The 26,827-nt window shown below is 48.3% G+C and overlaps 1 protein-coding gene across 1 annotated transcript; it reads right to left on the reverse strand.

Moving 5' to 3' along the window:
• Positions 1-115: 115 nt before the first annotated feature.
• LBH (LBH regulator of WNT signaling pathway) lies at positions 116-25,146 on the reverse strand. The gene is made up of 3 exons (XM_058551515.1): positions 24,908-25,146; positions 22,192-22,294; positions 116-2,740 (listed from the first exon to the last, which is right to left on the reverse strand). The coding sequence occupies exons 1-3, from the start codon at positions 24,931-24,933 to the stop codon at positions 2,552-2,554; spliced, it is 318 nt and encodes a 105-aa protein (XP_058407498.1). The 5' UTR covers positions 24,934-25,146; the 3' UTR covers positions 116-2,551.
• Between the last annotated feature and the right edge of the window lie 1,681 nt (positions 25,147-26,827).

The raw sequence follows: 26,827 nt of genomic DNA on the forward strand, positions 1-26,827 counted from the left end.
ATATAAGGAACAGCACTTGCGACTGCCCCTAGCTCGGCCTCCTGTGAGTTGCACCTTTGTCCTGGGCTCTGTTCACTCCAGTGGAGCAGCAAGGAAGCAGGAAACCAGAGCAGAGTGGAAAGCATTTTCAAACTTTATTTACAACTGTCACAGTGACAAAAAGTAGTTTGGAAAAAAAAAAAATGCTAGTTTCTCCCTGAGCCTCAAAAAAGAACAGATAGAAGTTACAGGAGGTTCATCTTACAACAGGCATTTTTACTGAAATACTAGGGTTTTTTTTTTTCAATACGATCAGTTAGAAATACACACGGTACTTAAAAAAAAAAAAAGAGGAGGCCAGACAGGAGCTCAGCAGCCACTTATCCAAGAGTGGCTGGGTCCCCCCAACAGACTCACCGCTGTGGGTCCTGACTTCAGCTGTCAGCCTCTGGCCTGCTCAGACTCCAAATGGTCATACAAAGGGGTCTAGTGACCAGCAAAAATAATAAACCACCTCCATAAACACACATATACACAAAGTAGATTTGTTATGCAGTTTACAAGCACGTTCCCATCACATGGCAAGACCAGGACCGATGATAGGGAGGAGCAGATGAGAGGGAGACACGGAAACACGGGATTTTAAAAGGCAAGACCCCATCCACAAAGGGCGGCAGGCTGAGAATGCTGCTGCGGGGGAACAGAGTGAGGAGACTGCAGCCAAGACGGAAGGAAAGGGAGACGAGAGAGACCCCGCAGTACAAGGCCTCTCCCTCTTCCGCAAGGAGCTGGAACAAGTTATTGCCATCAGTGTGTAACACAAGCAGACAACACAGAGGGAGGGAGCAGGGTGCTGGGGTAAGCGTCGGCTCCCCAGAACCAAATCCTGCTGGCCAGCAACAGCACACCCTCGGCTTTTGTCTTCCTGCCCCAACATTCCCCAGAGCCACACTAACCTTGAGGTATTACATACAGCTCTACACGCAAATCCAAAACCGGGGTCAGCCTGGACTGACTGGACACCTGAGGGGATGCGGTGGGTGCCTCAGTCGACTGAGTTTGGCCTCAGGGAGGCTCTCGAGCCCACCTCTTAGCCACACAGTCCTGCTCTGAGATGGAGACAGTTTGAAGAGCTTGTCCTGCAACCTGCTGCTCCAGATGGTTCTTAACTACGATAAGAAGCTCTAAGTCCAAGGCTAGCTTTCTCGTGCAACTGCCCTTGCAGGGGGCAGGTGGGAGGTGGGGAGGGATGAGGACCACTGTTCAGTGCTCCCTCACTATACCGCCCTCCCACCTGCATCCGGGAACAACACGGGGAGAAGCCAGGGATCTCACGACACCCTTTAGTTTCAAACTCAATCTGTAGGCTGCTACATGAGAGCCTTGGTCACCCCCATCCAAAATTCCCAGGCTCTGCCAGCTCTCAGGACCTGCACTAGGCTCACCTCCCCAACAAAAAGCAGGAAAAGTCTCCTCTGCTGTCCCCTCAGCTCCCACCAGAAAAAAGGGCCAAGCGCCCCCAGGGGAATGGTGGTCAGGCCGGCTGGAATGCACAGCATGCTGGGAACCACCCCTGCCTGACTGCTGTGGCCAGAGGCTGGGCAGGGCAGTGGCAGGAGAAGGGGCGAGCAGCCTGGGAGAGCCCGCCTGCTCTACGCCTCCACTCAGACTGGGGCCAGTCTGGGGAGGAGAAGCTAGGGAGGGACCTTCATGTCCAAGCATCCACTTCAGGCTCCAACAAGGGTGGGAAGTGCTCTCACTACTCCCAAAGGGCGGGGGGGGGGGGTGCAAAAAAGATACACCAGGGGAGAGAAGCTCAAAAGCGATGGCTCCTAAAACCCTCTAGGTTACCGCAGGTCTATGAACCTGCCACAGCAGGAGCACAGGGTCGGCGGAGAAGGAACAGGGACACCTTTTTCTTTCCCTGTGCATCACCTCCAGCTGGCTTTGCAGGCAGCCAGTTTCCCTGGCTCTCCTTTACCTGCCTCCCTGTTACAGACCAACACACCTGGAATAAAAGCAAAGGCAGCAGTGGGCGAAACTGGAGAGAGATGAGGACTTTGTGTTCTGATGCCCCAGCAGCCAGAAAGAATGCTCGCTGGGTACTTCCTGGCTGCACTTCTCTGCTCAAAGTCTTCTTTAAAATGTGTGTTTTCTCTTTTGTCTCATGATTGTTTTCTTACCCCAAATGTTCTTTGCTCACTTTGCACATCTCCCATCCCCCCGCCCCCCAGAGCCCACTGGAATCCCACCACGACCTCTAGCCTGCTCGAGTTCAGATAATGATCTCACAGATGCACCCACTTCCCCACACCCCCCACCCCTGCTCGAAGCAGCTTCCTTTCTCAGAAGGCCTTGCAAATTGTCGCAGAGGGCTCCACTGCCCGACACATTTCAAAAAGAGAAAAGAAAAGAAAAGAAAACCAACTCAGTGATTTGCAAGTGCAAACGGAAGCCATCGTTGGACATTTTCAGAATTGTGGTGGCTCCCTCTCTCCTTCCATCATACTGGGAAAGAACAGTTCAGGTAGAGATGCTGTCTGGCATGACCCCATGGGAGCTGGCGGGGACTCTACTGCTCCTTGCTTTCTTTCGCCGTCTCTTCACAGTTGTCCTGCTCATCCTCCTGGACCAAGAATTCCTCGGGGGGCCACCGGAGCTCCCCACTCTCCACCTCCCCCTCTGTGGGTTCCACCACAATGGAGGGCAGGCGGTCCTTCAGTTTGCAGCAGCGGTCGAAGTCTGACGGGTCAGGAAAGATCTGAAATAAAAGCAAAGTGAGCACCAGTCACGCACGGATCTGAGAAGAGAGATTCCGTTCCTTCATCGCACACACGCATGGAGAACTGAGCATCCGCTGTACGCCAGGGACGGTGTTCCACCCTCAGGATACTGAGGGGTGGAAGGCAGGAGCCAGGGAGTAAACCTGGGGCAACATAGGCAACCACCCCTCAGCAGACTGGGACTCAACTCCTGAAGCTGCAAGTTTTCAGGGCAGCACCACCGAGTCTCAAAGGAGTGTAGCTCTGTTTGTATTTTTTGTTTTATTTTCAGATAAAAGACTTCAAGATCACGTCATCCACAGTAAGTCACGTCTCTATTTGCAGCAAGCATTTTACTCGAGCAGCCCAAACCAGACAGCAGGTCCCATAACATTAAATCCCTCCCGGGATGATGATCAGCACCTCGTGTGAGCCAGCTACCAGGTGCTTTGCATATATAGTTTTGAACAAACACAGAAAGACAGGTATTGCTAGTGCTATCTTTAAAAAGTCTCAGGCTTGGAGAAGGAGGTTGCCCAAACCATACAGCCTGGAAATGAGTGGTGGTGGAATGAGAGTCACACCCAGGCCTGTTTGAGTCCCATGCCCACGCCCCAGCACCCCTGCCTCTCAAGCAGACGGGTCCTGACCTAGCTAAAGTTGTAAAGTCAAGGCCAAATCCTGGTGGACGGCAATCACAGGCAAGCTGGGAACAAAATCCCAGGCTCCTTTTCCACCTGTGAACACCTCCTGGCTCCTGGACGGCTCTGCAGCTGGAAGAGTCTGCTTCTTTTTCCAGAGTGCCATCAATGAGGCTTCTTTTTTTAATGCCTACTGTGTGTCCTGCCCAGAGCTGGGAGAGACCCCAAACCAGGCTGTAAAACGGAGGGCTACGTCTGGCTCCGCGGATTCCCTTTGCACCCACTGCCCTGCGACTACAGCTGACCCAGTTCTTTGCCCAGCAGCTTAAGTACTTAATCCGATGGGCTGCTGGTCCCTTGCATTCACAGCCCTCGATGACACACCCAAGAGCCGGAGAGAGGAGTCTCTGTCTGAGACACCGGGGCTCACAGAATCACAGATGTCGAGAGCCACATGGCACCTTCAAGTCCAATTCTTCAAACCTCTCCATTTAATAGACAAGGAAACCTCGGCCTAGAGGGGTCAGGAGACTTGCTCAAGATCACACAGCTTGTTAATGGCAAGAGAAAGGAAAGAAAACCAGGAGCGGGTGGAGACACACACACGAAGAGATCCAGGAGATTGTCAGAGCCTGGCTCAGATCGAGACAGGCCCACGGCAGCAGACAGGCGTCCTCTGTTCTCAGGAGGTAGAAGAAATGCTCTCCTCCAGACTCAGGCCTTCCCACCTTCTGTGGTGCCCAATCTTACTGCACCCCGACCCCAAGCAGCCCTGTCCCAGTCAAGTCACTGAGTACATCACAGGCCACGTGAGGCTCCTGGGAATCATGGGCCTTGACAAGACCTCCGCAATCCCTGCAGACGAGTGATTATTAACCATTTATCCAATGAAGCCCTATTGCTGGGGATTAAGCCTTAAGCCAGCCACACAACCAGGCATCATTAAAGACTTAACAAGGCTCATAAAAAGTATGGTAATGGCAGCCAGGAGGAAAACAAGCCAGGAGAGGGGCTCGGCTAGTGGGGTGAAAGGAGACGGGGGCTAAGTTTAGCCCCACTCCGGGCTTTCTCTTCCTGATGCGGCCAACCCTGCAGTTCTGCCCTTGGACTGTGCTCTGCACAGAGACCTGCACCTACCGAGCAGGCAGAGGGTCTGGTAGCCTATTTGGGCCCTTCCTCACTTCTCCTGTGGAGCTCAGCCCCCTCCCTGGGGGAGAGGACACAGGTGCCTTCCAAGCTGAGCTTTGGGAGCGAGTGAGGGGAAAGCCTGCCACAGTCTACAAAGCTCTTTCAGACATCACCTAGTTCTGCTGTGTTCAGTGCTGTGCCTTTTGGAAAATGAATGGATGCCTCTGGGTCAACACACCCATTTCACAGATAGAAAACTGACCAGGGACAGTGGGCAAGACTCTGAGCTCTAACCATTCAGCTGCTGGAGGCCCCAGTTTCAGGTGCCAGGAGAACCATCTGGGCATCCAGGTCCAAAAGATGAGCTTCCGTCTGGACAGTTGTTCTATATCTTCAGGACCCAAGATAGAGCTGTCAAATATCAGAGGAGACGGACAGCTGGCCCAGAACAGACCTGGGCCCCTGCCTTTGCCCTCTGCCCTCCAGCCCAGGGCTGCGCCTACCCTGTGACTCCCTGTCGAGAGATGTGGCAACCAGATTCTAATTATGATCACCCAAACCAAGGAAGAGCAAAAGGGACAAGAAACAGCAAGGCCAGCAGGAGGAGGAGGAGGACAGTGATGGCGGAGAGCATGTGATTTCACTCTGGGCTGGGAATAGGTCTTTAAAATTAGGGGGAAAAAATGTTAAAAGGATGACGATGATGATGGAAGATATTCCAGGCATATTTGCTGAGCAGAATCTCAATCTTCACAATAATCCTATGAAGTATGTAGTGGTGTGATCCTTATTTTATAGATGAGGAAACTGAAGCACAGAGAGGGCAAGTGACTTACTCAAGGCCACACAGCTAGGAAGTGCTTGAATGGAGACCCAAACTCAGACCTGTAAGACTTCAGATGAGGTATTCATTTGATAACATGTTGTGTCAAGCCACAGACCCCAGACTCTCTCTATGTCCCTGACATCAATTGTATAAACCCCATACAAAAGATGATAAAACCCTTCGAGGACATATCCTAAACTCAAATTGGCATGTCCTCTTTGGAGCCATTTCAGCAGGACTAGAGTAAGTATTTAATCTCTGAGCAAGAGGCAGTGATACTAACACAGTAATTAAAATAACTCCAAACAAGGCGTTTCATACCACGAGCTGCACAATTAAGTCTTTTAAATCCTTAGGGGAAGTCTGAGCATTGAACTTCCGATACCGCTTAGTTGCCAGAGAACTTTGCTCCTTGAATTGCTCAAAGCAGGCGCCATTAAAAAAAATTTCTTTTACAAAGCCTGTTAATTGCATTTTAAAAAATCACTATAATCATCTAACCCTTCCATCAGAGATTTTATTTTATTATCAGATAATGTCAATTTACGCCTCTGAAAATTGTAGCTCTCTCCAAAGACAAACAAGATGCACCCGGAACCAAACAGCTTCTCATTTCCTTATAGGCAGACAGAAAGCCTTGCAAAGTGTTGCTGAGTATTTTGCCAGCACAATCTTATCTCCAACAGCTGCTTAAGAGGCTGACCCTAAGGAGGTCAAGATTTTTCCACTAAGTCATGCTTTTTAATCATCTAGGCAGCAGAAAAATGAGAGGTTGCAACTGCAAATTGACGGGGTGGGGAAGGCAGTGGAAAAAAGGACTCAAGTCAGACTTGCCAAGCACATGACAGGTAGGGTTGAGGCGGAAGGCCAGTGCAGTATACTGTTTGCCTGCAGGAACTGGCATGGAATAAAGAACTGCCCCTGTTCCAAAAAGAAACTGCTTCTGGTTAAACCTCTTACTCCAAAGAGTCCTTTCTCTCTGGATGGTGAGGGAAAAAAATTCCTTTTCTCTCTGCAGCAAAGGCTCATCTCCATGAGTCCAGAAAGGAAGATGGGGAGGCTCCGAGAAGCATTTTCCACCCTCATCCGCAGGACAGGGCAGATCTAGAAGCATCTGTCCCCAGTGGGATTCCCTCAGCCCTGCCCCTTCCTCTCTCTGCCAACACTGGCCTCTACCTCCGGGGCTCATGGCTTGGATGCAACTCATAGACACCAAGACCCTCCTCTGCAAATGAAGTCTTGAAGATCCCACACACCAAGAACATCCCGGGTCCTGCACCTCCCACTGTGTAGGCATAGCAGGTGTTCCGACTTGGTAGTGGTGAATTTTATAGGGGACACTTCTTCAGGGGCATCCTTTGCCAGGTGGCCTCCAATCCCAACAGGCCCTGACATTCTGGAAACTCAAATGAGTTCACTTGAAAGGTCAGTGGAGTTTTAGGACCTTCTAGGGGGAAGAAATGGGCTGTGAGATGTAGTTTGGATGCCAATATACTGGAATTTCTGGCTGTATAGATCAGAGCTGCCCAATAGAACTTTCTGTGATAATAGAAATGTTTTCTATCTGTGCTGTCCAACAGTAGCCGCTAGCCATAGGTGGCTATTGAGCACTTGAAATGAGGCTAACATTTTTAATTTTCTTTAATTTTTATTAATATAAATGTATATGATATATATAAATATAATATAAGTTTAAATATCTGCATGTGGCTAGTGGCTACCGCATTGGACAGTGCAAATATAAATGGTTAAATATGAGGGCAATGAAAGCAGGACTGTGCAGGAAAACTTAGGATGTTTGGGTGATGGACCAACATGGGCAGCCTCAGAGCAGAGAAGTCTGGGTTGAGGGTGAGCACCTGCAGATCAGAAATTAGTCAGCAGGCTCTTTGCTTAAGTATAAAAGTTGCCTGTCAGTCAGCTCCCATTTCACCCATGGAGAGGAACTGAAAGATAATACCAGGGCTCCAAAGGCCCGAAATTTGGGGGCCTAGCTATCAACTGGCTGCCTCTAAGCCAGGTGACCTAAACCTGGCTGCCTTTGGGGTGGGGAGAGGAGAGAGATATCTGGCACCTGGGATGGAAAATGTGAGCGATGGTGGTTGGAGTAGCCCTGCCCTGTGTGCGTGCATCTCTCAGCCATCACCCCTGACAAACCCGAGCTGGCCACAAAGAGGGAGGAGGGCTCGGCAAAGAGCTGAGAGATGCTAATAGGGAAAGCAGACACCAGCAGGTGGAGGAGATGAAAGGTGGTTAACTCGACACAAAGGGCTAATTACCAGCTCTGCAAGCTGAGACCTCCGGAGCTTGGACATCCTGCTCCTCTTTGCTGGGGTGGAACAGAGGAAAGAGGCATGCTGGGGTGGGGTGGGGTGGAGAGGGGAGGTAGGGCAGAGGGCCTGAGATGAATAACCAGGTAGCTTCCAAAGGCACTGAGAGGGATCTTCTTCAGCATACAAAACCACACAGTGAGCCTCTCCCCTTTCTGGTTCCAGAAGGGAAAAAATCAACCTCAAACTTGCTATGGAAAATCACCCCTCCCACAGGTAGACTAGGAGTCCGAAAGATCTGGCTTTTACCTTGACCCCACGTCTTATTATCTCTATGACCGTGGTCAAGTCATTTTAACTTCTCTGAGCCTCAGTTGCCTCATGAGTAAAATGAGGAAGGAATTTCCACTTTACAGTATTGTTGGAAGAATTACAAGATGCTGCCTGTAGTGTACCAGCATAGAACCCCACAGGCTCAAAGATATGGAGGCCCACCCCCCTCCTCTCCTCCTCTATAAATTGGGATGAATCTTAATTCCTAACTTGTAGGGCTTTGGAGATACAGGTATGTGTGAACATGTTCTGTAAACTTTAAATTCCTAATGATGATTCTTATTAGGTGAAGCTGGGGTCCCCAAGGAGCATTTAGAACGAGGGACTGGAAAGTCAAGAGCTGTGGCTTGGGACAGGAACAAATTAGCGCTGCTGGGCTTGTGCTCACAAACTCTAGGCCGGGTTCTTTGGAGAAATGGTTGTGACTTCCTCACTCCCCTCCCAGTGCCTCTGTTTTCCTAGGGTATGGGTTAGGCAAGTTGGAATGGAAGCCACTGCCTTGTCTGGATCCCAATCTTTCCACGGAAGCCCCTGCAGCTAGAGGTCTTCCCATTACGCACCTCCCCTCTCAGCCTACTCCAGGGGCCTGCTGCCTGGGTAAGTCCCCTCATGTCCCTCGGCTTCCCAAAGTCTGGATTTCTTATTTTTCCTGGAGAACAACAATGGATTGGCCTTGTGTGTTTATTCCTTCCTAGGAGGGGCTGGTTGGTAACAATAGGCAGATCTCTACCAGCATCCTGCTCTGCCAAGGGCTGAATGAATGCACAGCAGCTAATTCAAATGAAAAGTACACCCTGCTTTTTGTCCTCTGATAATATGTGAAGGCAAGAAATACGTTCTTTGAAATGCTTGCCTCCTGCTATTTTATCATTATCATCACCATCATCATTATTATTACTATTTGCATTTTACTAATTTTTTAAAGTGAAATGAGGCTGGTAAGAACAGAAAGAATTATAGCAAAGGGGCAGAATGGCTACTGACCAGATTCAGGGAGGGAAGAATATTCTCCGGTCTCCATTCGGATGCTAGTCACCTCATTCTCCATCTTTGAGACTCTCACCTTGCTCAAATCTGCCCTGGACTGGGACTGCAGGATATCTACCTCACCCTCTCCTACCCTTCTCTGGTGTCTCTAATCCTACAGGAGACTTGAGCAGAGATCTGGGGCCTTATAAGAACAGTTGGTTCTCCTTCCTTTGGATTAAAGATGCTTAAGCCTCCAGCCTTGAAACTTAAAAGAAAAGGAAATCCTCTGGATAAACACCATCTTTCATAAACATCTCTCAAACACACACGCATCCTGCAAGTCAAGAGTTCCAAGTTCCATTAATTAGCACTAATTGCCACTGATATTTCTGGGCCCAGCTGATGGGGCTTTTGGAATGTTAGAGAATGTTTCTCAAACTTCTTCAGGGCAGTGAGATCTGGCATAGGTGATTTCAAATACCCATATCCTATCAACTACATCATCATTGCTCTTTGGAGGGAAGATATGCCTCCCAGTCACCTCTGGGCCTCTGGGGATGACAGCTCCCTTTCTCTATCCTCTTCCATTGGTACTACCCAAATGTCCCATAGTCATACCTCCTCTCTCTCAGAAAGCCCAGACTGACATGGCTTCCATTTCCAACCATTCCTTCATTCTTGGATTTGTAGATAAAAATCTTGAATATCTGGCCTGGTTCCACAGCCTTCTCATCCTTGTCTGGAGTTCCCTTCCTACTCCCTACCACATGGCTTCCAAACCCATCCTTGTATGGAAGCAACTCGTTCAAGTCTCTAAGAACTTTCTTACAGCCCTGCCCCACGGCCTTTGCTCAGCCTTCAGTCGCCACCACCTCTGCAGCACATTACCAGGCTGGTCAGCTTACTTCAGGCCCTATGCTCTCTCCTGATTCTCATGACCCTGCTCAGGTTCACCTGACTTGTCTAACCTCATCTTCTCTGTGCCCTTCCTGGACTTGGCGTCATCTTCAGACTCAGGCAGCTTTCTGGCTTCACCTGTCCATCTCAGGCTGAGGATTCCCCAATCTACAGCTGCACTTCCACATTCCCACCATCTGTGAAATGTCTCCACTTGGATGACATCCACCACCTCCAACTCACCTTGTCCCAAAGTGAAGTCATCAGCTAATCGACCCTCCTTTCTTTAAGTCAAAGACTTTTTAAACTCCCAAACAGGAAGCCTTGCTTGATAGTAGGTCCTGTAAAAGAGGCCTGGAGACTTTAGTTGATCGTAACTGCAGTACTGATGCTAAAACACTGAAGCAAACAGTTTCCTAGAGCTCCATCATCTCATGGAGGCCATCCACCCACAGGGCGGTGAGGGTCCTGCTGTCCTCTGATCAGACATATTCTGTTCAGTCTAGAGCAGTGGTTCTCAAAGCTCAAATCCCAAGTTCCTTTCAGGGAGGGAGTATCCATGGAGTTAAAATATTTTCTTAATAATACGAAGATGTTATTTGCCTTTTTCCCTGTGTTGACACTTGCACTAATGGTATAAAAAGCAATGGTGGGTGAAATCGCTGGCACCGTAGCAAGAATTAATGAATGCAGAGGCAGCACACTGTACTTGTAGTCATTATGTTCTTCACCACCTCACACTCACAATTTTAAAAAACTTAATGTCCTTGACGAAGCAGTAAAAATTAATTTTTATTAAATATTGACTCTTAAGTGTATGTTGTTTTAATGTTCTATGTGATGAAATGGAAAGTCAGCATAAAACACTTCTGCTGCATATGAAAGCCCAACGGTTGCCTCGAGGAAAAGCACTTATGTGATTGAGGTGCAAGCTGAACTAGCCACTTTTTCCATGGAACATCATTTTTACTTGAAAGAATGACTGACCAATAAACTATGGTTATTCAGACTTAGGTATTTGGCAGACATGTTCTCAAAAACGACGAAAACGAGCCTGTCACTTCAAAGAAAATGACTGATGGTATTTGTTATCAATGATCAAAATTGAGCTTTCAAGCAAAAATTAGAATTTTGGAAAACTTCTTTCAGCCACCGTAAGCTTGACAGTTTCCTAATACTTGAAGAATTTCTCATGAGACCAGTGGAGATACTAACAAATATAATTTTTTGATATTATATAATGAAATGTGTCAACATTGGCAAGCTTTGCATAACTCAGTGAACTTACATTTCGAAATGATCAATGCACCACATTAAAATACCAAGCGTGGGTAAAAGATTCATTCAAAGTGCATGATGGACTAATGGATTTTAATGTACGAGTACAAAAAGTTCATAGAGAAAGTTTCAGATTCCACGTTGCCACTAACCTTTAAGAAACTCCACTTGTCGAGTTTTGGTGAAATAGCAAAGAAAAATAGCTGAAAAGGCTACTAAAATATTTCTTCCTTTTCTAACTACATACCTGCATAGGCCCGATTTTCTTCATTTACTTGAACCAACACATATGGCAACAAATTGAATGCAGAAGCTGATATGAGAATCCAGCCATCTTCCATCAAGCCAGATATTTAACAGATTTTCAAAAATGTAAAACACTGCCTTTTCTCACTAGACTGTTTTCGTTTTGGAAAATATATTTATTTTTATTAAAAACTTATTTATATTAACATGTAATGGTTTTATTATTTTAAAGGAATTAATAAATAAAAAATGTAAACACTGTTTTAATATCAAAAGATATAACCCACATAAACAAATATCTCTAGGGGTCCTAAATAATTTTGAAGAATGTAAAAGGGACTGAGATGAAAAAGTTTGAGAACCACTGGCCTAGAGAAAAAAACAGCCCCCAGAAGATGACCACATAAGTCAAGATAGAAAGACAATATATTTTAAAGCTGGAAAAAGTTTGAGGGGAACATAAAAGGTGCCTTTAAATATCTGAAGGGCTGACATGAAGAAGAGAGCAGATTTTTTTTAACTCCAGGGGGTCCAATCTAGGATCAGGAGGGAGAATTTCCCCTCGTTATACAACATTCTAACGAAAATGGTAGAATCAACTCTCTCCATTGTAGATGGGGAAATCAAGGCCCAAAGAGGTGATGTGAGTTGCCTGAGATGACAGATAGTGGCAAAGCCAAGATTAGAAACCAGTTCTCCAGACTCATAGTCCATAATCCTGCTATGAGGAGAGGTTCTGAGCTCTGTGTCACTAGCAGTGTCCAAAGAACGCCTAGGTGACCGCATGCCAAACTACTGTAGAATGTATTCCCACATCCAGTAGGAGACTGGCCCAATCTCAAAGGTGCCCTCTGCTCTGAGATGCTATGGTGCCACAGTTTTGATTCCAAGGAGAGAGTATCTGTCCACGATCTCCCAACTTGTTGTTGGTGTACTCCCTGAAAGAATTTTGAAAAACTGTCTCCTTTCACATGTTTTTAAACTGACACCTAACACTTCTGAGATATTATAAATATTAACATTTTAAAATAAAAATTATATACCACTCTTTTAAATATACTCAATGGCTTTTAATACTATATCAATTTGATATCAACCATCACCTATTAAAAAAATGGCATAAACAAGCTCTTAAGTCAAATCTTATTTCTTTCTCTACTTGAAACTGTATTTCCATTCTACTTCTCCATAGAATCTTAATATATTTTTATGCTTGAAAGTTTTAGTCATTAGCTTTTTTCATAGTTCTCTACAATAGAGTACAACTTATGTACATAAATTGACATTTAATGTTTTTATGTCCCATGACCCTAAGGCTTGCTAGTAAAAAAAAAAAAAAAAAAAAATTCTGGATTTGCTTATTGCAGCTACTAGTATATAACTGATCAATAAACATACCACAAATAATTATTAAACACAAAGGTAATTTTTTTGATTGGTTTCTTAATGTGATAGATAAGTGGGATTTATGGAAATTCCTAGACAGTTACATTTTGAATGGTCCATTTGTTTGATGCCCCTAAGGTTTCCACACCCTGAGAAAAAGTACCTCAAAAGATTCAGGCAGGCGAGGGGCGAGTCCTTCTCTTATAAAGGGGAGGAGGGCAATGTTGACAGGAAAGGTAGGAAAAGAAAATCGGTGAAGCCTGTCTTCAGGAAATGCAATTTTAGAAAAGCAACCAAAGGAAGCTAAAGATGTGGAAATTGATTTCCCGAAAATGCTCTCTGCTGTCATATCCCTTGGAAAGTTTCTGTGAACCCCAGGGGTGGCTGTCCTCCAGTTTTAACACTTTGTTTAAACGTGAAGTGGTATACACAAAGAAGCATTATTAAGAAGTATTTTGGTGTGAAAACTTCCAATATTAGGACGCCAAGGGAAACAGCCAGGAAGGATCCTGATGCTTCGACTGCAATATCCAAGGGGGCAATGACCAAAGAAACACAGGAATCATCATGTAGTATTTGCTGATCTTTAAGAATGCTTCCATCTAAGAGGATATATTCAACTCTTGCAGAAAAAAATTCCTTCATCTAACAATAGTGACACCAGCCTCAGGAAGTCGGACACCAACATCATTATCCCTTCGTGTCCACATACACATTATGGCTCAATTACATTTTTTCTTTACTCACTGGATTAAAGCGTATTTAAAAACAAAAAAAACTTTATCACTACATAAATGGAAAACTAGTATTACTTGTCATAAGTAGTGACCATAAAAATACACTAACGTTTTTTAAAGTTTGTCTGTGTAACACCTAAATTAACTTTGTAAACCACCAGGAGTATGTGGTCCTACTGGAATACTGGCCCAGGCTGTTTACTTGTTGCAAAGAACCTGGAGCCTTGCAGAGTTGTTGGGTAGAAGATCCTTGGGCACTGGGCCCAAGGCTTCCATCATGTTCAGATCTACTTCTAAAAGCCCAATCCATCCTTGATTCCAGGAAGCAATATCTCTAAACCATGACCATTCCATGAGCCGAACCTGGAACCCCAGGAAAACCAAGATGGCTCAGGGGATTAAGCGTGCGTCTGTCCAACTTTTGTCAGCCTCCAGGCTGAGGCGACTTCACTGGTCTTCCTCAAGGTCACACAGTGCTCCAATGTCATTAGTAGAATCAAGGAGACAAGTAGGGCAATCGTGGACCCATACACATTCGTAATCCACAGAGCGTGACAGCATACCCACTATGGGACAAGAAAATGATCACTAGCTATTTTGCAATCCTGGCTAAATGTTGCCTAAACATCATCAACTGTTATCATCTCTGCTCAAAATAAGCAATTAACAAACTAGAGGAAGATGTACAACATCTCCTAAACACTTTAAAATAACCAAACACCTTTCTGACTCTATCTACAAAGCTCCTCTGTTTTCCCATCTCTGTAGAATTTATACCCCTGAGGTTCTATTTGCCAGAGCTTTCAACGCTGGGAGCTCATATTTTGAAAAACTCTTTTATTTGCTTTCTATTTTTAAGGTAATATATAATCAAGAGGCTTAGTGATGTTGAATCTCTTTGAATCAGTAATTCCACTTCCAGGAATTGATTCCAAGAAAACGAATCAGACCTGTGCAGAGATTTACGTAAAATGATGTTCAGAGCAATGTTCTCTGTAAAAACAAAATATGCCACAACCTAAATATTCAGCAATAAGAAGTGGTACATAACAAAATGAAATGCCATTTTACAAAGAGAACCAAATGACGGGAACGTAGTCACAATATTATAGTCAGTGAAAACAAGATTCACTCTAGCATGTCCAGTATTATGTCAATTGTATATTTTTAAATGTAAATGCATAGAAAAATACTGGAAGTAAACATACCAAAATGTTTTGAGGATAGGAATATGAGTGTTTTTTTTTTCTTTGTACTTCTTTATATCTTCCTAAATTTCTAAAAGGAATAGATATTACCTTTATAACTATCGCACACACACACACCCTTAAACCTTTTGGCTCAGAAATTCTATTCCTAAGACTCTGTCCTAAGGAAACAGTATAAACTATGGACAAAGATTTATATATAAAATTATATATAAATAACTACATTATTTATAAGAGAAAAAATATATACAATCTAAAAAATTTCAACAATTGAAAAATGGTGAAAAAAATCACATTGTAACTTTGATATAATATTGTGCAGTTATTAAAAATGCTGGCTTTGAAGGATTTTTAACACAAGTTCTACTGATGTGATGCTGATGACTTATATACTGTTAAGTAAAAACACAGAACACAGCTCTGTGTGATTTTGGCTACAGAAAAATACAAGAGCATTGGAAAAGAAGGCAAAAGATGCTAAAATGTTAACAGTTGTGATTTATGCATGGTGAGATTATGGTGATTGGAAAACAAAAAGTTGAAAGAAGAAAATTAAAATTCTAGACTGGGCATATGTTACTTTTAAAATTTGAAAAGTAAGCATAAGAATAAAAAAATGTATACTTTATCAGTAAAAATATGAAATTACTGAAAAAGGGAGAAAGGAAAAGAAAAATTTCCTATAATTACAACACTAATCTAAAACAACCACTATTAACATTCCACTGTCTGCCCTTTTGGTCATGAGTGAGTGTGTGTGAGTGTGTGTGTGTGAGTTCATGTAAGCATCCGAGAGTGTGCAGGTGTGTGCATGTGAGTGTGTGTGTAAGTGTGTGTGCATGTTTGGGTTAGTGTGTGAGTATGAGTGTGTATGTGAGTCCCAACAGGCCCCTCAGGCTCTGTCCATAGGGATCAGTGGCTGAGCTTGGTGCCGATCACACACCTTGGGCTAATGGCCACTTACTAAATTAGAGCTTATACACAGGGCTGTGTCTGGAGAGAATGTTTAGGAATTTAGGAAGCCAAGGATGTCTCTCAAATCAAGGGTGAGAGCTCCAAAGTAGAGGCAGAAGGTGAATTCGAGCCATACTATTAATTCTGTTTGGGAACCATCTTCAGGTTCAAGTTAGGAGAAAGTCAGACCTAGAGACTGAGGTTTGTAAATGCCCTCCTTGCTCAGGCCAATTCTTCTTTGGGTGAGAGATCCAGAACCTTCCTTCCCATTGGCTTTCAATAAAATTCCTGGCCGAGAAGCAAGTAGTCGATGCTGCTTCAGCTAAATGCTTGGGTACTTCTAGATAGTTGACCTAAAAGGAGCTTCTGACAGTGCAAGGCAATTAATTCTAGTGGGGAGGAGGCCAAGAGCGCTCACAAACTTCCCCTGAGGTCAAAACGCTAGCTGGACAACAGTCTGGGGAAACTTTTGACAACTTTTAATGTTTGAAAGACAAGTCTGTGCAATAAGGAGCCCTCCCCAAGCTAAGGAGTGAAGCAGCAGACACAGGATTTGATCTGCTGATAAAGATTCCTCCTGAGGCAGGCTCGGGGACAGGGAAGGGCAGGTGGTGAGGTGAGAGGCAGCAGGCACAGTGGCAACGAGACAGGAAAGGAGTGAAGGCCCAGCACCTCTGAGTCCCACGTGAGTGAGGGCCTGTCTTTATATCCTCTGAGGATTATTTCAGGGCCTGAAAGATCATGTCAGGACATTCACTAGACACCCAGGAATAGCTCTGGGCTCCAGTCACAAGATCCGCCACCTAAACTCATCCCTTTCCCTAATGGTACAATCCTCCTTTCTATCTAACTGGGGAGACTGGGTCGACGTAGAGAAAATGCTGATTCTATAAAAATCTATGCCATGGGATGGTCAAGGTAGAGGGATAATTCTCAGTGCAGGAAAGGGGGAGAGGCAGGGTCCAATCCATCATTCAGCGCTCATGAAGCAACTACTTGTAGGACACTGTGCCCAGCACTGTAGGAACAAAGAGCAGTCAGACACAGACCCTGGCTCTGGGGAGTGATGAACACACCACCACTTGAGGGGCCTCAGGCCTAACACAGGTCCTTTGAGAGAAGGCTGGGCTGTATGGTTCTAGTGTGTAACACATTGGCTAGGAAAGTGAAGAAAGCTTGTTCTCTCCCTGGCCGTGCTACAGACTCACTGTTGTGACCACAGGATGTGTGCTGGGGGGGAATCCCCCAAGGGAATAATTCCAGCCCTCTGCAGGCCCTACCCCGGGGGCATTCCAGAACAGTGAACACGATGTTTGTGTCAAGGCTTTGGGCATAGGAAGGAAGGTGCTGGGTCCCTCATACAAAGCAGACTCGATCTGAACAAAGTGGGCACTGACTCAAAAGGAGGCAGTATGTGTGGACACAAGCCCAACACTGCTGAAAGAAACAGACTCCTTGTGCTTCTGCACCATGTGGCCCTAACTGCCTGCTTCGCATCACATTATTATGATTTGTACCGAGGAGGGCGTGGGGTGGAGGCGGTAGGGACAGGAGAAAGAAAACTCTCTGTGATTCCAGTAACATATTGTGTCCACGGCTGGACGTCTCCTGCCAAGTGCTTCGGAATTTTAGTTTTATGTCTCTCTGGGGACTACTGAGGCTTTTTAAGTCTGATGTTGTGAAAGATGATTTCCTGGTGACTATGGGACTTCCGTGCGGCTGCTCAGCAGGGCCTTCAAGACCCTTGAGAACATGTGGGGTCCCACAGCTGGGGGTAACCAGGGAGACAAGGGGCACAAGGAGTAAGAGACAAAGGTAGGTGATGAGTTATGGCCAGAATGGCCTCGTGAGCAGGGCCTGTGGGAGACGGAGGCAGGGACACAAAGCAGGAACGTCTCTGAGCACTTAACCCAGGGAGGAAGCTCAACCTGCCGCTTATTTCAACACGTGCATTGACACAGGAGGGGATGGCACAGGGAAAGCCAGGCTCAGAGGCTCTTCATAAAGAAGGGCTCAGTGTGGACGGGAGTGGAGAGAAAGTGTTTTCCGAACTGCTGCCTGACTTCAGTGATTCAACTGAGCCTGTTCTTTTGAGAGACAAGTTGCTGCTTCTGGTAAAGAGCGAGGAGGGGAGAGAAAGAAGTTGGCTATCGTTGGGCTTCAGAGGTAGAAGAGGCTGAGCATTCCTGTCCAGGGAGAGGCTAGCTCTCAGCCAGCAGAGTGCTTTAGACCTCTCCTAACACAGAGCAGGAACTGAGGCTCTCAGACTGCAAGAAGCAAACAATAGGGCTGTGGGAAGAGGTCAGCCCCCACCCCCCATACAAAACACCAGGATATCCCTCTCTCCTGTCTTGGGAGACACAGGGGAAGATGCAGAGAAGCTCTTAGCTCTGTGGATCAAAGGGAAGGCACGGGGCATGGGGCACCACGGCGCATAGACAGCTAGCTCCTTTGGTTTACAGCGCATCCTCGCTGGCTCCCATGAGAAGAAGAGCCCGCTGCCTGTCTGACGGGGATGGATGTCAGATGGTAGGAGTACGTGACCAAGAAGAACAGCAGAAGGAATACCAAGGGTGGCCAGTAAGGGACATATGCTGATCAGAGAGGAATTTAAAGAGCCTAGGGAAGGACAAAGTTATCAGATCTTGGTCCAGATGCTTTAGAAGGGACAGTTTTAAGTGAAAACCAAGGAGCCATATCTCTATCTAGAACTTAGCAAGGGCAATAAAACCACAGAAGCCTTAGCATGCAATGCTGTGGGGAAGTTAGGCAGTATGGCCAGAATCCCCGTAGCCCTTGGGTTGTGGCAGAGTCAGTGTTCACAGGCAAATGCCCAGGCCCCTTCCCCATACAGAGCCCAGGACAATCCACGCACAGCACGGAAGGAGACCCAGTCAGAGAGGCGTTCGAAAACACTACACCCTAGAGCCCTGGAACCAAGGGAGGGCCCTGCACGGCAGCCGCTGACTCTCTTCCTTGAGTTAGGGAAAGGAAGAAGGCGTTAGGTGACAGAGATTCCTGTCCTGAGGGGCCAAAGAACAGGAGGCCCACAGACATAGTGTGGGGAGGGAGCTGCGGCCACCAGGGACATAAACGTCCTCATGGAGACCTCGCCACTCAGCCAGGTGAGCTGGCTGCCGCCCACAGCCAGCTCAGCCAGCCCGAAAGTACTCAGACTTTCTAGTAACCATTTACTCACCCACCCGGCGGGTATCCAAACTCATGCCAAGTGAGTGTGCAGGCATGGATTTCATATATTGAATTGACTCTCTAAATGAATGTTAAGACAAAACAAGGCACCGGCTCTGTGGATTCTTATACATGCCCACAACACAGCACTAACTTCCTAAGCGCAAGAGAGAGGGCCCACCTGAACCTTCAGGGGAGGAAAAGGCATCACTTGGAGCCTTGATAGGCATGAGCCTGAGGGGGCCCTTTAAACATCCTAAGGCAGAAGTGAAGGCGGCTGGCTTTAGAATCAGGAGACTCAACTTCCCTGAAACCACCATCCACTTAGCACCTGCTCTGTGAAGGCCCTGAGCCAGAGGGCACCCAGAGTCGGGGAGGGTGCAGGAGGGGTGATGGCTGATGGGCACAAGGAGGGCAAGAAGTTATCCCCCGGCCTCAGACACCTGGGCAGGGAGGAGGCCAGGCAGGACCCATATCCTCAAAGCCCAGGCCGCACTATTTCAAAGCACAAAAAGCCACAGTGTTGAAAGAAGAAAGAGGTCACATCTGGGGCAGAGAAATTAAGAGAGCTTCATTCTGGGTAGGTCTAGAAGGTGGGCGAATGATCGACAAAGTCCAGTGTGCCTATTTATTTTATGACCTTGTTTCAAGGTCAAATCACCAGCCTGAGATTCTACGTCATCTGCCAAGTTGGACTTGATGTCTCCTTCCCAATTTCAGTTCCTTGGAAAAGCAGGTCTTGGTAAAGCCACGTACTATTATTACCCTCAGGAGGAATGCCAAGAACAGAGCTCTGAGATCTCCTGCCCCCGGATCTGAGCCCAGCCTGAGCATGCACAGCGGACGGCTTTGGCCAACTGCAGGCCCAGCCAATTCCCAGAGCTCTGGTGGGAATGTGTTTAACTGGATGGCACTAGCTTTGAGTGGGCCCAGAAAATATGTCATATGACAATTGTCAGACCAGCTCACTGCAGAGCCCTGCACCTGGCATAAACAGGGATGAGTGGAGGGGTGTCTGAAGGTGCAACAAAATTAGATTAGAGATGGAGGTGCCCTCTCAAAGTCCTAATTTTCTTTCAAGAACCAGTCCCAGTCTGACCCCCTTCTTCTAAGCCTTCACGTTGCTACCCATACCTGGATTGACTGTAGCTTTTGCATCGCTCCACCAGACTACCTGCATTCTAGTTGTCATGTTCATGCCTGCTTGTTTCCCACATGAGCCCTGGACCCTCTGGGCAGCACTCAGCATAGTATGTTGCACACAGTAAGTGCCCAATGATTGTTGTTTGTTTGGTTAAAGATTACAACGTCTCTCCGTTCTCTTCATCAGGCAATGAGAAGACCTTTCTGAAATCCTGTGACAGAGTGCTTTGAAGTTCCAGGTAAGATATTTTGGAACTGGGCAGTAGCCCCCACCCAGGAAGCAGGGACAGACTTCCTGAGGGGCTGTGAAGACTAGCCTGCAGTACAGCACCACAGGGAAGATTTGAGGGCCCTTTGCTCAGGCGTCCCTGAGACATCTCAGAAGCCCAGAGGCAATTTCATTTTCCTCCTGCCATTGCAGCCCCGACTCAGGCTTCCTCACCCAGTGTTGCAGCCCCTTCCTCCACTGTCACCTGCCCTAACCCTCAGATCCAGCGGAATGGTCTGAAGGACCTAAAGGTTGAGAAAACTGCCCTGTAGGACCTGAGCCTTTTCCTGGGACCTATTCAAAAGAAGAATATAAAAAGCACACAGAAGACGTACCGACGACTGTGTTTGGAAAGGTTCTGTGATGGAAATCTAAAACCCAGAACTGAAAGAAAATCTCACCTTTAACCACAAAGAGATTCAGTCTGATTCAGTGACTTGGAAACTGGTATCCAAAAACACCCCAGCCGGTGGGCTAGGAAACTTCTACCCTCCCACAGGCTGTGGGGCCTTCAATTGTCTCTCTCAGACCCACTGTGGGGTGGAGGGTATAAAACTGCCCAGGAAAGGGTATTCCTCCTCCTCCCACACCTCCTCAGGCTACCCGAATACTTATTTCCAGCCAGCAAAAGGGGCTTGACCATACTGACACAAAACAAAAGGGCCTTCTTGAACCTCCCAAGCGTGTCTGAGGGTGACTCTGCCGTCACCTGCCAAGTTACCTTACCCAACCTTGGCTTTCATCTCGGCTCTCTTTGATCACCCTCCCTCCAACGCACCCTCCTGGCTTTCTGTTTGTGTCTTCCTTAACAAAATAAATGCCCCTGGAACAGTTCTAAGGAATGACTAGCCATAGCAAGTCTAGATTCTAGCCAAGATCCAACCGAAGGTACAGACACGGGTATATCACAAGAGCACTGCTCTGGAGTTCGAGACCCAAGCCACCCACGCAGGCTGAGCCTGTTTCCCCATCTGTGGAACAGACCAAGAATTCCCACCAGAGCTCTGGTCAAGGGCAAGGGCAAACGGGGAACATCTGTCAAATGCATGGCCCACAGCAGGCATTCAGTTAACATCTGCTGAATAGGCCCATCACACCCCCGTGTGTCTTCCCCGGGGCCAGCCACCCTACACAATTTCCCTAGCCCCCCAGGTCTTCCCTTAAAAACAGGCTCCTTCCTTCCCCAAATATAATAACCTAGGAACTCTCCTTGGAAATCTAAAACACTTCACTGCCCCGGAGGCAACTGCAGGTGCTCTGAGGCCATCCAGGAGCAGTCAAAAAGCAGCATGGCAGAAAGAGCACCAGGAGAAGAATCCAAGGGTGTTACTTAAGTCATTTTTTTTTGGTCCTTATCTATTTTGGGTCTATTGCCCAGGACGATCTTAGTCTAAGCTAAATTCTGGCAATGGCATCCCTGAGATAGCCTTCCTTTGGGGGAAGTTCTCCTCAACTCTAAGTAGTTGGAACATTAACTCTGTTGGAGTCAGTTGGTAACCATCAACCTGAGGAAGAAAGCAGCATTTGACACAGCTACCCTTCCATCAGACCACCAAGCCACCTCTGATAGTGATGTTTCTACTGCCCATGGCATGGCTGCGAAGGAAAGGTCTGGTCTGAATTGACTGCACGAATCAGTTCCCCCTTTGCTGCCATGAACGGGAGAGTCCACAGCAGCCAGGATGACTAATTAATAACACTGGCTCATGTTTGCTGAGCCCCTGACTGTGTCCGAGGGACTATGAATGCTTTATGCACATCACCTCATCGTGTTGAATCTTCACCACAATTATATGAAGTAAGAACTATTGTTGCCCCATTTTACAGATGAAGAAACAGGCTTACTGGCATCAGGGGACTTTCCAAGGTCACGTAGCTCTTATAAGTGGCACTGGGATGCAGAACCAAGTCTGCCTCCAGCCCCAGCAAAAGCCACTAGGCTCTAAAGAGCCAGAAGGAACCCAGTAGGTAACTCACCTGATAGGAAAGGCCATCCTTCCGGGGGTTGAGGCCAATCTCCTCCATGGATGGGGTGTTCATCATCACCTCAGTCATCTCGGCTGATCTCAGATAGTCAGGGCTGCCAACAAACCCAGACCAAAAGTCAACAAACACACGCACTTTCACATTCCTACTCTCGGTGCGTTCTGCTGTTAGATCAGGGGGCCGTCTGGAGGCAGGATGAGAGGTGTTCAAAACAGAACTCTCAGAAAAACAAGCTCCCCCACCCTGAGGAAGTGCCTTGCGAGCCCAGAGCATCAGGGCTCTCAGCGTCAACTGACAAAGCCCATTGTCTGAAAACCTCCCTGGCAAATCTCCTCTTCTCTCCTCTCCTGTGCTAGTCCACACCGGCACAGAGCCACTCTGGATTTTCTTTTAAGTGACAGAACTAGAAAAAAATGAAACAGTAGGTAGTTGAGTCTGTCTGTCTATATTAAAACCAATGCATCTCTTCTCCAGGGGCACTGCATATTATTATTATTACATAATAATACCAGGTAAACCTCAGGGGAACAAAGTCCAATAATGTTGCCTTCCTAAATTTCTCTCTGTCTCTCTAGTGTTCCTTTTCGCAAAATGTCCTACTTAAAGCCCCAAGGGGTCAGCTTTCTGCAAGCTTCACATCTGCCATCCAACCCCTTTCTCTAGCCCCAGCCACAGCAGCTGCAAGCTCACAGCTTGAAAAACATCCCCTGGATTAAAAGCCTTAAGGATGCCTGGACTCTGATTGCAAAGGAAATTTCCAAAGGGGCCAAGCTGGCCCACCAATGGCTGACATGTGAAAGTGCTTTGTACTCTGCAAGCAGGATACAAATGTTCCATTATTCTCACACAAGCCATGGGCACATACAGGGTCCTGAATGCATAATGCCAAATAGCACATACCAGAGTCAATGCCCTCGCTACGTAACACCCAATATTTTCACCATCATGCCTTTACACATGGTTAAAAAAAAAAAAAAAGTGGGGTAGGATTTAGAAAGACTATATCTAAAGAAACAGGGGTACCAAACTCTTCTTCCTTTTATGGTGACTATATAGGGTAGAAATGGCATTGGATTTGGAAACAGAAGCAATAGGTTCTGATCCAAGCTCTGCCACTGAAGAGCTGTAGGATCTTGAACAAGTCACGTAACTTCTCTCAGCCACAGGTGCCCCCTTTGTTACCAGGATGCTGATAACACATATCTCATAGTTATGCTAAAGAGCTAACCTCTGGGAAACAAAGCACTGCAAACCATGCAGTGCTAATCAACTATAAAATAATGCCAAACCTAATTTCTCAGGGAATAATAACCCTGATGGGCCCTAAAACCCACCTTGGCAAATTTTGAGTGGCCAGGGGCACAAAGCTTCCAATAGCCTTCAAAGTCTCACCCATATGGCACCTGGCTGCTCACATACCACGGAGGTGGGAGGGAGGGGACGCCTAGAAGGAGAGGGGTATGCGAGCCTCAGGGGTGGGGGAATTTTTACTTTGTTATGAGAGTTTAGTCTCCTCTGTAAGCAGAGCCAAGCTGGGACAGGGGAAGGGAGACTAAGGGAAGATGCTGGGCTTCCAGGTAATTTTAGGGGCAGGAGCCCGGACTCCAAAGGTAGTTTCCTCCCAGGTCATGGAAAGGCTGCCGCCGACCTGCAAAGAATTGGAGCAGAAGAGCGCCCACAGGTCTCTCGCCAGGCTCTTTGCCTGATGTAGGGGCGCTCGCTCCTCGCTCCGGGCTGTGACGCGGACCCGAAAAGTTGAAGCGAGAAGCATGAACTTTCCGATTCCTGGGCTGAGCAGGACGGTACCAAGCTAGAGCCTGCCGGGCCGGACTCTCCTCGCCTACACCTGAGAACGCGCTCTGGGGCCGCCAGCGCTCACCCCCCAGGCCGCTCCTCCTCTTCCCCAGCGCAGGAAGGAAGCAGCAGCCGGCGCGCAAGTCCCAGCGGCTGGGGGCCTCGCTCCGCAACCAGCTGGGCGCCCGCGGCGCATCCCATCCAGTCCCGATCCCCGGTCGAGTGCAAAAATCCTCTGCCACCCAGCCGGCCCGGGTTCTGTCCAGCCGGACCAGGCGACGATGACTCCTCTCCAGCCCGGGTTCCCACAAAGGCGCGTCGGGTTTTAGGGGCTATAGAGAGGAAGAGGATCGAGAGGGAGCAGCGTGTGCTTGCGCTGCTGCTTGTGGCTTCTCTTGGGTTACATGTGGGGAGAGCGTTTTTCCCCCACCCCTAGGAGCTCTGCAAACGCCACCGCTGCACCAGCTCAGCCCGCTGCTGCCGGCCTCGACGCCGAGACTTGCATGCAAACAAAAAGAAAAAGGGGAGGGGCCGGAGGAGAGCAGGAGCCCCCCTGCGCCAGGCGGGGCGCGCGCCTTCTGCAGCCCTCTGCATAAGGGATTTTATTAGCGGGGTTCAGGCGTGACCCCTGGTTCTCCCCCCACCCCACCACCACCATATACACACCCTCCCAGCCGTCACTTAAGTGAGGGCTTCGAGTTCACTTCCTTTGTCTGGATGTTCTCAGCACCACCTCCCCCCCACCCCCACCTTTGCAACCTTGACGTTGACTCCTGCACCGGCCGGGGCGGCGGGTTAGTGCCAGGCGTCCGCGCCACCAGGTGCCCTCGCACCCGAGCCGGCACGAGCAGGCGCCTGGGCCCCGCAGCCACGGCCGCGAGACGGATGCCCGCCCAGGGCGCAGGATACTCACCAGTGAATGGGGAAATATACAGACATGAAGTCCTAGGGGAGGCTGACCCACGCCCTTGTGATTTAAAAACGGTCACTGCGTCCCGAGCAAGGATGTCACGGGCGCAGACAGGAGCGGCAGGCAGGGAAGCAGGCGGCCGAGTGCGGGCACTGGGCGTTCGCCGGTCCGCCTTCCGGAGACAGACCCACTGCCAGCTGCGTCGACAGAGAAGACGGAGCTCTCCGTTCTCCACCGAGCTCGCGGCCCCACAAAGAGCCCGGGAAGCCGTATTTATAGGGGCGGGGGCGGGGCTTGGCCCCAAGAGCCCCGCCCTCCCTCGCCCACTCCTGGAATAACGTCACCAAAATCATGAATGGCTTCAGCGCTCGCAGCAACTGCCGGCGACGGCTCGGGGGCGCGCTCGGCCCTGCTCCCCGATGGCTGTGGTTTGCTGCAGCTTCCAGTCTGGCCCCCTCCCCACGACTCACACACGCAGACACGCGGGGGGACACGCGCGCGCGCACACACGCACGCACCGGGCTGAAGTTCAATGTCAACGCTGCTTCGCGCTTAAAAACCCGCCGGCGTCGGCGACCCCCTCGCTGCACACACCCCGGGGGACTCGGGGGCAGAGGACTGTGGCGTGAGGAGAGCGCTGGGGCCGGCTCCGGACCGGACCGCTCGGCGGCCGCGCAGTGCCGGCGCGGGGCGCCATCTCTCATCCAGTGCTCTCTTTTGCACCCAGTCGCTGCCCACACCTCGGGACCCCTCTTCAGCGTTCATCCTTCAAACTAGGCCTCTCCCTGGCATCCTCGGCCGCGGCACCTCGATCGCTGCGTCCGAGGCGCGTCTCTTCTATCCCGCGCAAGCTGCGTGGAAAAGAGAGCACAGCTGAAAAAGAGGCGGTGGGAAAGTGGGAGGGGACGCGGATCTGGGGGACCGAGTGCCCGCGGGGGTTGCGTTAGCTTGCAAGGGGCTGGTTTGCAGCCCTGAGAACCGTGGAGGGTTTTATTTGTGTGAGAAAGGATGTTGTGTCGTCGTAGGGTTTTTCCATCGGACACATAGACACACCGCCGGCGGCGCGGGGCAAAGGGTGCGGGTGGGCGCCGCGCAAGCACACCTTCCCAGCCTTGGCTCCCAGATCTACTCCAAGGAGGAGAAACAAAGAGCTTCAGCCGGCCCCCTCCCACACTGCCCGGGAATTGCAACTCCCGGGGTCTGTCCAGGCGGTCAGGCTGCGCAGCCCCCAGAGCCGGGATGGGAGTCTGCCCCTCTGTGGCTGGAGCGCGTTGCTTCACATCTCGACTTCAAAAACTCCTGTAAAATGGCTTTATAATCCTGCCCTATGTGTGTATTGGGGACGGAGGAAGTGTGTGTGTGTGCCGGGGGGGGGGGAGGAGGGGGGTCAAAAACAAGGCAAAATTGAATGTGTTTTGAAGTCGGTCAGCTCTTTGAAAGAGTGACTGTATTGCATCCATGTGTATGTGCTTACAAGTGGAAACACATAAGCTTGTCTCAGGTAAAGGATGACAGGATTAATGGTGAGGGTTTAACAGCGGCAGAGCCGTGAGGAGGCCCTCATAATTTTCATCGGCCCTCCTAAGCCAACTAAAATAAAAGTAATCGATAAGAATTGATAAGGATGATTAAATTAAAAACAACTTTGATAGTTTTAGTCAACCATATATACAACCTGAATAAAAACAGTATACTTCCTATGAAAACGCAGCTTCAAGACAAGCCCCTTAGTTGCTCCCTCCAACCAGAAAAATTCAGGAGCTTCTCCCCACCCCCACCCCACAAGATAAATCAGAAATTGATTTGTGCTGCCAAGTACCATCTCCACTCTGCTTCTCCAGAGGTAGTGTCCTGATGGAGGGTGATGCTTCTATGGACAGGTGCTAATGGGGGATGCTCCAGGTGTGGGGTTATGCTAACAGG

This window comes from Diceros bicornis, chromosome 12 (genome assembly GCF_020826845.1).
Source record: "Diceros bicornis minor isolate mBicDic1 chromosome 12, mDicBic1.mat.cur, whole genome shotgun sequence".
In the NCBI taxonomy this organism is placed as follows: Eukaryota; Metazoa; Chordata; class Mammalia; order Perissodactyla; family Rhinocerotidae; genus Diceros; species Diceros bicornis.